The sequence below is a fragment of the Geotrypetes seraphini genome, chromosome 7, assembly GCF_902459505.1.
Source record: "Geotrypetes seraphini chromosome 7, aGeoSer1.1, whole genome shotgun sequence".
Taxonomy (NCBI): Eukaryota; Metazoa; Chordata; class Amphibia; order Gymnophiona; family Dermophiidae; genus Geotrypetes; species Geotrypetes seraphini.
This window is the reverse complement of record NC_047090.1, coordinates 45,354,514-45,367,500: the sequence shown is the minus strand read 5'-3', so window position 1 is coordinate 45,367,500 and position 12,987 is coordinate 45,354,514. Positions and strand designations below refer to the sequence as shown.

At 43.6% G+C, this 12,987-nt stretch overlaps 1 protein-coding gene across 2 annotated transcripts in view; it reads right to left on the bottom strand.

Annotated features, from left to right (window-relative positions):
• Positions 1-12,360, bottom strand: part of WNT5B (Wnt family member 5B) — a 244,454-nt gene extending 232,094 nt beyond the window's left edge. Inside the window, exon 1 of one of the 2 annotated variants that reach the window (XM_033951683.1) lies at positions 11,883-12,360. In XM_033951683.1, the coding sequence (XP_033807574.1) occupies positions 11,883-11,915 (33 nt within the window). In that variant the 5' untranslated portion in view covers positions 11,916-12,360. Of the gene's footprint in view, positions 1-11,634; positions 11,819-11,882 lie in introns of those variants that run through there. The other variant, XM_033951684.1, reaches the window with a different exon arrangement.
• Positions 12,361-12,987: the final 627 nt, after the last annotated feature.

Here is a 12,987-nt window from a genome sequence, read left to right as displayed (position 1 = left end):
TTCAATCACCCTGAGGCCAGTGTACTTTCAAAATTGTTCATGGGTTATTGACCATTTTGGATGAAATTTTGCTTTGGCTGCAAATGAAATCATTTGAACCTGATGCACTACTTCACAAGAATGCTATTTGTGTTGTAATCACTACAAAATCCTGCTACTGGTTTCCAAAGTACTGAAATCAAATGAACTACTTTACCTGTTATGACTCTCGTATACCCTGCAATTCCACTAAGAACTCTCTGATCCACTGAAACTGAAATTTGGAAGCTAAAAATTAATGCTAAAAAAATGCAAGGTCATGCATTTGGGCTGCAAAAACCCAAAGGAAGGGTACTATTTAGGGGGGTGAAGAACATATGTGCATGACCGAAGAGCGGGGCTTTGGTGTGATTGTATGTGATGATTGTAAGGTGGCCAAACAGGTTGAAAAGGTGATGGTGAAAGCTAGAAGAATGCTAGGGTGCATAGGAAGAGGTATGGCCAATAGGAAAAAGGAGGTATTGATGCCCCTATATAAGACTCTGGCGAGACCTCATTTAGAATATTTTGTACAATTCTGGAGGCCGCACCTTCAAAAAGATATAAAAAAGATGGAGTCGATCCAGAGGAAGGCTACTAAAATGGTGCGTTGTCTTCATCATAAGGCTTATGGGAACTTAAAGATCTCAATATGCATGCTTTGGAGGAAAGGCAGGAAAGGGGAGATACGATACAGACGTTTAAATACCTATGTGGCATAAATGTGCATGACTTGAGTCTTTCATTTGAAAGGAAGTTCTGGGATGAGAGGGCACAGGATGAAGTTAAGAGGTGATAGGCTCAGGAGTAATCTAAGGAAATATTTTTTTACAGCAAGGGTGGTAGATACATGGCAACAAAGAAAAATGGGGATACAGGGAACAGTCTCCCGGAAGAAGTGGTGGAGACAGAGACTGTGTCTGAATTCAAGGAAGCGTGGGATAGACACATGTGATCTCTTAGAGAGAGGAAGAGATAATGGTTACTGCGTATGGGCAGACTGGATGGACCATTTGGCCTTTATCTGTCATCATGTTTCTATAACCGCTTTCTCATCCCAGCCTGCCAGGAAATTATTCACGAGCATGTCCACCAATTCATTTTTTTAGTAAACGGCCCTAAACTCTGGACTCATTATCCATCATTATGTACCGCCACACTTCTCCTGAGTCTTTCAAATCTGATCTAAAAACCCAAGCCTGCCCGAATCCTGAGGCAAAACTTAATATATATATATAGCAGTATCCCTTCTGTACTACCCTCCCCCTCCCCACTTTCCTATATACATTGTAGTTCTGCCCCCATTTCCCCCCCCAGTCATGTCTTTGTATAACTCATCAATCCCTATATGTTTTATTTAACCTGGATTGTAAGTCGCCTAGAACAGTGGTTCCCAACCCTGTCCTTGAGGCCCACCAGGCCAATCGGGTTTTCAGGCTAGCCCTAATGAATATGCATGGGAGAGATTTGCATATAATGAGCGTGACAGGCATGCAAATCTGCTCTATGCATATTCATTAGGGCTAGCCTGACAACCCAATTGGCCTGGTGGTCCTCCAGGACAGGGTTGGGAACCACTGGCCTAGAAGATCTCCTCCGATAGGTGAGATAACAGATGAAATAAAACTTAAAACTTTTTGTCCAAGGGAACATAAAATTTTTTAAAAGCTTCTAGTTTCAAGAGGCCATGGAAGATTCTTAAAGACCTTACTATCCCTACTACTAATAATCATTTCTATAGCACTACTAGACATACACAGCACTGTACACATTCTTCTGTCCCTGGTGGGCATTAGACATTCTCTTCCTCCCCTCCCTTCTCCCACTCCCCCCCTCAATGTGGTCCCCAAATCCCTGGTGGGCCAATGGTCCATTTAACCTCACCCAGCCCAAGGCTTAAAGTTAATCAAATGCCTATAAGTTATCAATGCACAATAACTCCACCTCACTGAGATACGAGGGTTGTTTTTTGTTTTCTAAAAACAGACTCACAAAATCTTTTTTGCATACCAGTTTCACAAAATTGCATATTCATGAGCTGCTTTGCATGAATCTGCATCATAGTAGCTTATTAATGTGGACTCATGCCTTGAAATACTGCAAACAGCACTTTGTAAAGTCAGTGCAAAAGTGTGCTTTGTGTGAAAGATCCTGAAAGTTGGCTATTTTTGAAGTTTTAAGTTTTATTAAAATTTGATCATACATACAAAATTCAGTAGATACAAAAGGAAAGGGGGATGAACCACAATCGTTAAAGCAGAAGGAATCATCAATTTCATTGACATATGAGGTAGTCATATGTGGAGCATTATTGCATATTACGCCCCCCCCCCCATGGACCACTATAAATGCCAGCTTTTCCTAATTATGACCGGGATAGCCATGCAAATGGTAGCTCGCAATTAGAAAAATTATGATCGCCTCAATTTTCCTTTTTGATGGGCGAATTTTTGTTCGAGTTATAGGTACGAGAAAATGAATGCTGATATGTTAGGACATAGCAATTTATTTAAACTGGTTTGGGGCCCGTTGACATCTTTTATTACTTCGTTATAGTTGTCTTTTGTCTTTAATTTTTGTTTATGTCTACACACATCCAGGGAAGGGGTGTGTGGAGGGGGAGCTATTTCTATCTTAATTTTAAACCTTTGAACATATACATCCATGGTGGGATTACATTGCTATTTTAAATAAGGAAAGGTTATTGAAAGAATCTTATGAAGCTCATAATCAAGAGAAAAACGTCCAAAAACCGGCTTAAGTCGGCAATTGGACGAACATTCCCAAATACGTCCAAGTGCCGATAACAAAAACGGGTTTTGGACGTATTTCTAAATGACCTAGGCCTACATAGTGCTGCTGAATGACCAAAGCTAAATAGGGCGTTTCAAGAGGAGTATCGAGGGCGGGACATGGGCTGGCTTAGACTTAGTCGTACTGCATGTATAACCGAAAGTTATACAGCCCAGGATCGACGGAACTTGGACATTGTGACTTAGACCATGTAAAACATGGTCTAAGTCATAAAAACCCACCTAAAGTCACCAGATAAGCACTGAAAACACATAATACAGACCCCCACACACTACCCCAGTGATCACCGACCCCCCCCCCCACACAAAAATTTTATTCACAACTTTAAATTTCAGCCTCCAGACCATCATCACCTGGCCGCCTGGCATAGGAAAGCCTACTTGTCCAGCAGAGCTTAAGCCGTCTTGGGGGTGAGTTAGGGACCCATGGAAAGGAGGACCTATGCCCATAAGCCCCTGTAATCACTGCATTGATACTTAAACATGTGCATTCCCCTATACATCCCCAAAACTCTTTTTTACTGGCATATAAGTGGCTCCTGCAGCCATAAGGGCTATTAGGGTGGTAGATAAGTGGATCTAGGGGATTCTGGAGGTGGTTTGGAGGACTCACCGTGACCTATAAGGGAGCTGTAGTGAGGAGAAGACATGGCACCCTTTTTGTGAAGTTCACAGCAGTGCCCTGTAAGGTACCCCACTATTTAGGTGGCATGCTCTGGGTGTTCAGTCCATCACTTTGCAGACCCCTCCCACATCCAACAGAGCTTGTTCTAGGCGTTTTGGACTTGGACGAAAAGTTGGACGGAAATGTGGTATAAAGATGGACGATTTAGCGGCTTGGACGATCAGATTGGCAGGATGTATAGTTAGACGATTTTCGAAACAAAAAAATTTTGGACGTATTTTTCGAAAATGTGTCCTAGGCTGTTTTTTTACTTTGGACGACTTGCGAGTTGGACGTCCCTTTTGATTATGCCCCTCCATGTATTTATGTTTTTATTGATTAGTCATTGGGTGGGTGGGGGGGAGATAAAATGGTTGCTCAAGTATGTCTGTAAGACGAATGTGCTTTTCTTGATTTATTATATGATTATGTACTTGTGTATTGCACTGTTTATATTTGGAAAATCATTAAAAAGAAAGATAAAGAAGGAAAGAAAAAAAAATTAAGTCCTATAAATGAGGACCGATTAAAACTGGATGTTAATATATAAAATATAAGATTTTAAACGTAAACTGGTTATCTTGTCTATGCCTCAAATGCATCCTTATACAGAAAACTTTTTTAAAAGCCTTTGAGAAGTTCCCCCACGCAAATAATTTGGTACATTTATTCCAGAGCTGAGGAGCTATAACTGAAAAAATAATAGATCTCCTAGTGCCTATAACTTTTAGGGAGGGGATAGTCAAAAGATGCATGATTTGATACGTTTTCTTTCTTCCATATAAGCACACTTTTGCACTTTTTATCTTCATGTGCTTCCAAGACATAAAAATAGCCATACTGGGTCAAACCAATGGTCCAAGCCCAGTAGCCCGTCCTCACAGTGGCCAATCCAGGTTACTGGTACCAGGCAAAAACCCAAAGAGTAGCAACATTCCCAGATTAAAATAAGGTGGTTTGTGCGGGGGCAGCTTAAGTCGATCTGCTGCCTGAGGCAAGAAATAAGATGGCGCCCTCTTCCCTCAGACACCTGGACAGTCCTCTAAAAAGAGGACATGTTCGGGTAAATCCGGACAACTGGTAACCCTAGTTCTACGAAAGCTCTGTGGATGTGTGCCGTGAGAGAAGAGAATCAGACACCTCACCAGTTTTCTGCGTTTTGTTCCCTGTGCAAAATTCTGCATTGCGCAGCGACACAGAATTCTCCCATGAGTAGGCAGCACTACAAATAGGGCAGCTGCTGTAACCGCTAGGCCACTCCTCCACTACATGCACTAAGGGTGCGAGTTAGTCCGGCCCGATTCAGAAAAAAAAACCATTTCGATTCGATTCAGCCTATTGAATCGATTTTTCGATTCGATTTTCCTGCACAATTGCGTAGTTTTTTCCAAACATCCTGGTGGGTTTATTTTATAGTCTCTTCACCCCCTTTGCCCTCTTCTACTCACACTGGCGCTGTGAGTGGTGTAAACATAATAAACAATTGGCGGTGGGTAGGCAGGCTTTGGTGCAGCAGGGAGGGAGAGAAGCAGGTAGGCTTTGGCGCAGCAGGGAGGGAGGAAGGAAGGACATAGGCTGGAAGGCAGTGAGGGGGAGGGTGCATGAACTCAGGACATAGGAAGGAGGGAGGGAGGAAGGGGGCACTAACTTGGGACCTTGGAAGGAGGGAGGGAATAGAAAGGGACAATTGTTGGGCCTGAGTATGTGAGTGAGAGGGAAAAAGATGGTGCACATGGGAGAAGAGGAAAATTGGACATAGAGAGGAGTGAGTTAGAGATGCATGGGGAATAGAAGGATGAGAGGGAGAAATGTTGGATATGGTGATGGAGAGGGAACAGAGGGATAGATTGAAGGGAATGCAAGGGGGAGGGATGTTGGGCATAGTGATAGAGGGAGAGATGTGGCATGGTGTTGGAGAAGGGTGATAGAAGAAATGGGCATAGGGCTGGTGGGCTGTGGTAAAAAATGATCGGGGGATGAAAGAGGAAGAAATGTTGGACTCATGGAGGGACAGAGAAAGATGTTGGTTGGGGAATGGAATGAGGTCTGGAGGAGAGGAAGCATGCAGGAGGAAGAAAGAAAGGAAGACTGGATGCACAGTCAGAAGGAAGTGCAACCAGACACTCATGAAATCACCAAACAAAAGGTAGGAAAAATGATTTTATTTTCAAATTAGTGATCAAAATGTGTCAGTTTTAAGAATTTATATCTGCTGTCTATATTTGTCTATTTTTCTATAGTTGTTACTGAGGTGACATTGCATATTTTAATGTCATCTGCCTTGACATCTTTGAAAACCCCCCAAATATAAATTATAATTAACATTTTCTCTGCATACAGTATGCTTTGTGGTTTTTAAATTTTGTGGTTACCATTATGTATTAATAAGATTATATTGTGTGTATATAAAAAATGGATGGAAGAAATTGCATTACAATTAGTATTATTATTATGGGGATGGAGTCAGGGGCAGAGTTTGGACAGGTTTGGGGCAGAGTTTCGCCGGGGGTACTCAGCTGGTATTTGTTAGGCTTAGGGGGTACTTGACTTGAAAAGGTTGAGAAACAGTGTTTTAAAGCATATTTTTGGAAAAGTTAAAATAATCACATTTCTTCCCTCCCCCGCCCCCAAACACACACACATACATATCCATGCCTTATCCATACAGGTTAAAAACGAGTTATGTTTTTCTAACTCAGAACTTGTAGATATTAAGATTCTTGCTGCTTACCTGTGCTCCCAGCTGACAAAAGGGCCAACTGTCCCCACCAGTCAGTGGCATACCAACGGGGGGGGTGGTCCGACCCGGGTGCAAGCCCTGAGGGGGTGCTCCTGGCCTTGGTGTCCAGTTCCCACCCCCACCCAACGTCCTGATTTTCCCCCCGCACCTTTTGCGGTAGAGAAGCAGCCTGCAGTGAGATCGCGATGCCAGCGATCCCTGGGCTGCTTCGGTGCTGCTTCCTCCGCTGCGGTCCCGCCCCTCCTCTGATGTCAGAGGAGGGGGTGGGACCGCAGCGGAGGGATCGCTGGCATCGTGATCCGGGGTGGGTCGGGGCATCAGGCCTTCAGGGTGGGGCAGGCAAGAAGGCCTTCAAAGGGGGGGGGTGACAGTCAGGCAGGCAGGCTAGGGGGACAGGCAGGCAGGCAGGCCTTCAAGGGGGAGACAGGCAGGCAGGCAGGCTTTCAAGGGAGGGACAGGCCTTCAAGGGGGAGGGACAGGCAGGCTTTCAAGGGAAGGACAGGCCTTCAGGGATGGGGGCCCTGGTGTAGAAGTACACAGAGAGAATGCGGGGTTCAAAGAGATGCGCATATGCCGGACTTTGAGTGGGAAGAAATAATGGGTCTGAAAATAGAGAAGAGGATGAGAGATGATGGACCATGGTTTTTAGGGAGGGAAGGAACAGAAAGAGAGAGAAGTTGGACACAAGGGATGGTGTGGAGGGGGGATATTGATACTGGATAGGAGGGTAGTTGGGAAAAGAAAGGGAGAGATGGTGGACCCTGGGGTAGTGGGGAAGGAGGGAGAGATGCTGGATGAAAGAGTAGTTAAGAAAAGATGGATCTGTGGAGGGAGACAAAAAAAGGAAAGATGCCAGACCTCCTGGGGAGGGAAGGGAAACGAGGAGGACAGAGATGGCAGATGGATGGTTAGCATGCAGAAAGAAGGAAGAAGGAGACCCTGGCAAGCAAGTTATCAGAAGACAACCAAAGCCTTGGACCAACAAGATTTGAAAAATAACCAGATAACAAAAGGTAGAAAAACTAATTTTATTTTCTGTTTTGTGATTACAATATGTCAGATTTGAAATGTGTATCCTGCCAGAGTTGGTGTTAGTCTGCAAACGTGAGCTAGGATTTAACAGAGAGAGGAAAAGTCCTTTTTGTTTCTTTATTTTATTTACACCACAGCGCCAGTGTGGTTAGGAGAAGCCAAAGGGGGGTGAAAAAGCTATAAAATTAACCCATCAGAATGTTTTGGGAAAAAAAACAAAAAAAAACCCACCCAATTGGGCAGGAAAGTTGAATCGATAAACCAATTCAATAGGCTGAATCAAATCGAAATTTTTATTTATTTTTTTATTTTTTTCTTGAATCGGGCAGCACTAGTTTGCGCTACTGTCTTAGACTTTAGGACCTGGGATTGGGGAGAGATGGCATCCTCAGTATTTTATAATGCAAGTGAAACAAGGATTTGGTCAGACTTTTGAAGGGTCTGCAGAAGAAAAATATTGTATAGGCCGGGGACATGAGACAGCAGGAAACGGGAACTTTTCTTCCTTCTATTTTTGTGAATGGCAAGGCTGAGGATGTCAGAGAGTTCAGTTAAAATATGTGCTTTATAAGAAAATATAATAATGTGTTTTATAAAGTTTATAGCATTGCAGGCCTACCCGGTGAGGTGTTCCTAATGGTGGTGGTGGTGGAAGCGTGTCAATGTGTTGAGAGAAGAGGTGGTCTGGGAAATTCTGCTGAGCAAACTCCGGGCCCATTTCCACCCCCCAGTTAGTCCGCTCTACTCAACTGGTTCACACACTGAGTGGGTCTTTGGGTGTTGTGTCTGGGTAGTTGTTTTGGGATCTCTTCCAGTGGTTTGTCAGTATCTCCTTGTGGTCCAAGGAAGGAAACTTTATTAACCTTAGCATTGACCTTCAGAATATGTTTGTAACAGCGCTGCTTGTGTGGCATTAGGCTATGTAGTGATCGAAAGAAAAAACCAGACCTTTGCACATTTTCGCACTATATGGTGGGTGTATGAGGAGATTCACATTTCCTGCACAGCCAAGTCCTTGTGAAGTTACCTTGTTCTTTCCGTATTTCACATCTAGCAAGGTCTCTGTTTGGAAGGAAAGATCCAAACTTAAAAATGAAGTGGCCAGAAGTTATGGTAAAAGCAGATAGAGTTGCTGATTTTAAGAAAGATTTGGACAAATTCCTGGAGGAAAAGTCCATAGTCTGTTATTAAGACATGGGGGAAGTGTCTGCTTACCCTGGATCGGTAGCATGGAATGTTGCTACTCTTTGGGTTTTGACCAGGTACTAGTGACCTGGATTGGTTACCATGAGAATGGGCTACTGGGCATGATGGACTATTGGTCTGACCCAGTTAGGCTATTCTTATGTTATGTTCTCATCTGTAGGGGCCTTTGTTTTCATTTCTTATTTTAATGTATTTTTTTTCTGGGAACTTATCAGTGTTTTTTAGAATGGGAACAAAAATGGAAGAGAATTAATGTGTGTGGAATGGGGGGGGGGGGGTTTACTAATTTCTTCAGCTAAATAATTAAATCCACCTCAACCAGATATAGGAGAACTCACGCACCATTCACACACCCTCCAACCAAAATCGTCAAAAGAAAAAAAAACTGTTCGACAACCTCCTAACACTCGATCCCCAACTCTACAACCTATTGACCTCGACCACAGACTACAAAACCTTCAAAAAAGAAATAAAAACCCTTCTATTCAAAAAACACATAAAACCGAACTAACACAATCAGAACTGTCCCAAGCATCACCTGCAACTACTCCATATGTACTTCTGATGTCATGACAATTCAGACATAATTTAAGTTATGTTTGGAATAATGGTTACATATATGAGGTTCAATAAAAGAAAATTTTCACTGCCTGTTTCTATTATGACCATTTATTCCGTTTCATGGTTATTACAAAAAATATTTTTTTACAGGGGTGGGGGTCAAAAAATGATGGGCCACGGGTGCCACATACCCTAGGTACGCCACTGCCACCAGTGTTCATTCTAAGGACAACTTGCCCAACCACACACTGTTCTTAATTTTGCCATGCATCTTTCCTGAATCTGCTACCAGGAGTCTTTGTCACTGGAAATGCTGCTCAGTGAAATCAAATGAAGCCATAACTGCATTCATAAGTACGAGTTGTACTTAAGTCGGGTATCTGTAACTCGGGGGGACTGCTTGTACTTTGAAAAAGTGATCTGAGGTAATAACATAAGAAATTGTTACACATTTAACAACAATGAACATTATGATTCACTGTATGGTTGGTTTGTTGTTTTTGTTTTTAATCAATACTAAATTACTTTGAACTCAGCTCTGTGGCTGCTCCACAGGAAGTTACCAGTCAGAAGGCGAACAGCCAGAGCTGACAATGGAACAACATCTCCTGTTGGACAGTGCAGAGCACACAGACCTCAAAGGACATCAGGTTGGTTCCTTCATACAAGTGTTTAATAGAACTGCTACACCCTCCCATCCCAGACAGATGTAGTGGGCGACAAGAACAACTTATAGAGCGCCGTTGCTGTCTATTGTTTGGGATCTGCTAAGCACTTGGCCTAGACTGGCCACAGTCATACACTGGATTGCTGACTCCGGGGACCTTTGCCTGGCTTAGCTGGCTTTTCTTATGCTCTTATCCAGGTCAAAAATGAAATCCGAGTTTCCTATGACAAAGTAATAGAGATGGTAAATAGCCTCAGGGTAGCTGGTTGCTATATAGCAGTGGTCTCCAACTCAAACCCTTTGCAGTGCCAGTTTTTGGATTTGTAGGTACTTGAAAAGAATAGTTAAGGTCTTATTAAAGAAATGACAATTTTGCATGAGGTAAAAATAAATCTTTCCTTGTGGCTAAGTCTTAATAATAATATTGGAATTTATAGCTAAACGAGACATATGATCAAGAAACTGTTTAATTTTATTTTTGTGATTATGATAAACATACCGAGGGCCTCAAAATAGTACCTGGCGGGCTGCGGGTTTGAGACCGCTGCTCTAAGCTAAGGCTCTTTACGCCTGCATTGTGATGTCATAGAACTTTATGATTATAGAAACATTGTAAGATGATGGCAGATAAAGGCCAAATGGCTCATTCAGAGCATCCACTATCTCCTCCTCTCCCTATTGGCTAAGGCTCTTAACATTTGCATCTCTTCCTATAGGCCACTGGTCTCCAACTCAAACCCTTTGCAGGGCCACATTTTGGATTTCTAGGTACTTGGAGGGCCTCAGAAAAAAAATATAGTTAATGTCTTATTAAAGAAATAACAATTTTGCATGAGGGAAACTCGTTATAGTTTATAAATCTTTCCTTTTGGCTAAGTCTTAATAATAATATTGTCATTTAGAGCTAAAAGAGACATATGATCAAGAAACTGTTTTATTTTACTTTTGTGATTATGATAAACATACCGAGGGCCTCAAAATAGGACCTGGCGGGCCGCGGGTTTGAGACCGCTGCTCTATAGCCTGCATCACTCAGTACTAGGATCCTAGTATAAACAAAATGAGAAAGGCCTTGATCAGAAAGTGGATCATTTCAGCCTCCAATCTCCAGCTTGCTATGCAGTCTAAAATGAAAGCCTCCAGAATTGGAGTCACTTGGAAATACTATCCCACCACCTGCAGGCCTACAAGAGTGCTTTTCTGTTTCTGGGATTACAGCAAATGTAAATACAGGCAACACTAGTAATAAAAAAAAAAAAAAGACCCATTTCCCCAAAGCCCAGGCATTTTCTGAAAGGGGGGGCAGGGAGGAGAAACAGTCCATCAGGATTTCAATAGGTTTGACAGTCTGTTCAGCAGAGGAATCCAACTAGCTACAATCCTATAATCATTATTCCTGTACCGATATGCAATAAAGATAACATCGCTCATGTTTTAGGGTTTGTTTTTTTTTATTTATTTAAAAAATTTCTAGTCTTTGCAACTAGAACTGCATGCTCTCTTTTCTAATTGCGTTCACTTTTAACAAGTAGTAGAGACAAAAGTCAAACAAACACGTCTATCCCCAAAGGGTAAAGAGATGGATGTACGCCAAAGGGAAACTTCTTATCCTCTCGGGGGGGTGGGGGGAATAGTTTTCCAGGGATTAGAGACGAATTCAAAACTGGAAGACCAAAGGGACAACATGGAAATCTAAAATGCAAACCCTAGAATCAAGGAACACTGTTTAGATGAGTGAAAACGACAGGAAAGAGCCGAGCCAAAACCAAACAAAGCCTAGGGGGGCTCTTTGACACGCTTCTGTTGGTTTTCTTTTCATCAGTTCACTGACAGGCAGCGAAAACAAAACAGAAGAGAAGCAAGTGGGTTAGCACAGCAGTGTTTAGGGCTAGGACATTTGCACAAGAGAATGCAAAACTGTAAATCCTCCTACCTGCATCTCCTGCGAAGTCGGCTGGATCCTCCCAGCGATTGAAACAACCAAAAAGGAATTCCTCTTCTCCGTTTTGTTTTGGGTTTTTTTTTTTGTTTTTTTTTTTTGGGGGGGGGGGCTGCGGGAAAAGTAGGCGGGTCGGGGGTGGTGAACTTGCCAGAGATCCAGTCAATAAGTTAATGGAAAACCGGGAAAGGACACCTGTCGAAAAAGCTCCCGTTGGCTTTTGGGACGGAGCCGAGATTTACCTTGTTCTGAGTTTCCTGGCTCCCATAGAGCATCTTCTGCTACTCCTCAGTTACGAATCCAGCAGGGGTCGCTGTTGCTGAGCTGCTCAGGATCTCCTTCTGCTCAGGAGTGCAAATCTTGTCATTCATTGATGTCCCTGCTCCCTGGTCTCCCTACACATGCACAAATGGTCGCTTTTAGGATTTTTTTTCTTTTTCATTCATTGCAAATTCACTTCCTAGAAATCGGTCCCAATCGTGCCCCCAACTCCGCCGCTGCTGTGATGCCCCCCTGGCACTGCCTGGGACCCCGAAATCCTCTCTCTTTCCGTCGGAGGGGGTCACCCTCCCTTGCCCCCCCCCCTGAAATCGGGGAGTTGCCTTGCCTTTCTACACCGTTTGCAGCGCCCGCTCATCCGGCACCGATCCGGCAGAAGCAGCTGTGCGGGTCCCGCTAGGATAAGCGCAAAGTTGGAGCCGGGGGTGGCGACTCCGGAGTGGAGGGCCGGAGGTCTTGGGAAAAGAGGGACCTCCCTAGGCCCGCCTTCCCCTGCAGTTGGGCCCGCCTTCCCCGGAACCGAGAGCTCGGCCCCTTCCAGCTGCAAAGTCCTGCAAAAAAGGCGGCCGAGGGTTGATTAGGGAGCCGAGTCCGACCAGTACCTGCCACCAGCAAAACCAGTGGCACTTGGGAATGCATGGAACCCGCCTGACACCCCTTCAAAACCAAATGGCTGGGCGACAGACACTAGATCAGGGGTGTCAAAGTCCCTCCTCCGGGGCCGCAATCCAGTCGGGTTTTCAGGATTTCCACACTGAATATGCATGAGATCTATGTGCATGCACTGCTTTCAATGCATATTCATTGGGGAAATCCTGAAAACCCACTGGATTCCGGCCCTCAAGGACCGGAGTTGCCCATGTCTGGCATAGTATTTAAGTGCATACATTTGTGTGCAAATACTAGTGTTCTAAACATTTTTTTCTAATTAAAATATATGTAAAGGCAAGATCATCATCACAATTGCAATGCTGCTTAACCTGCTCTTTTGCTATGAAACAGAAGGTTTGGACTTTTAAGACATAGAAAAAGCTGATTGGCTGGCATTGTAATTTCTAGGGCAGAAGT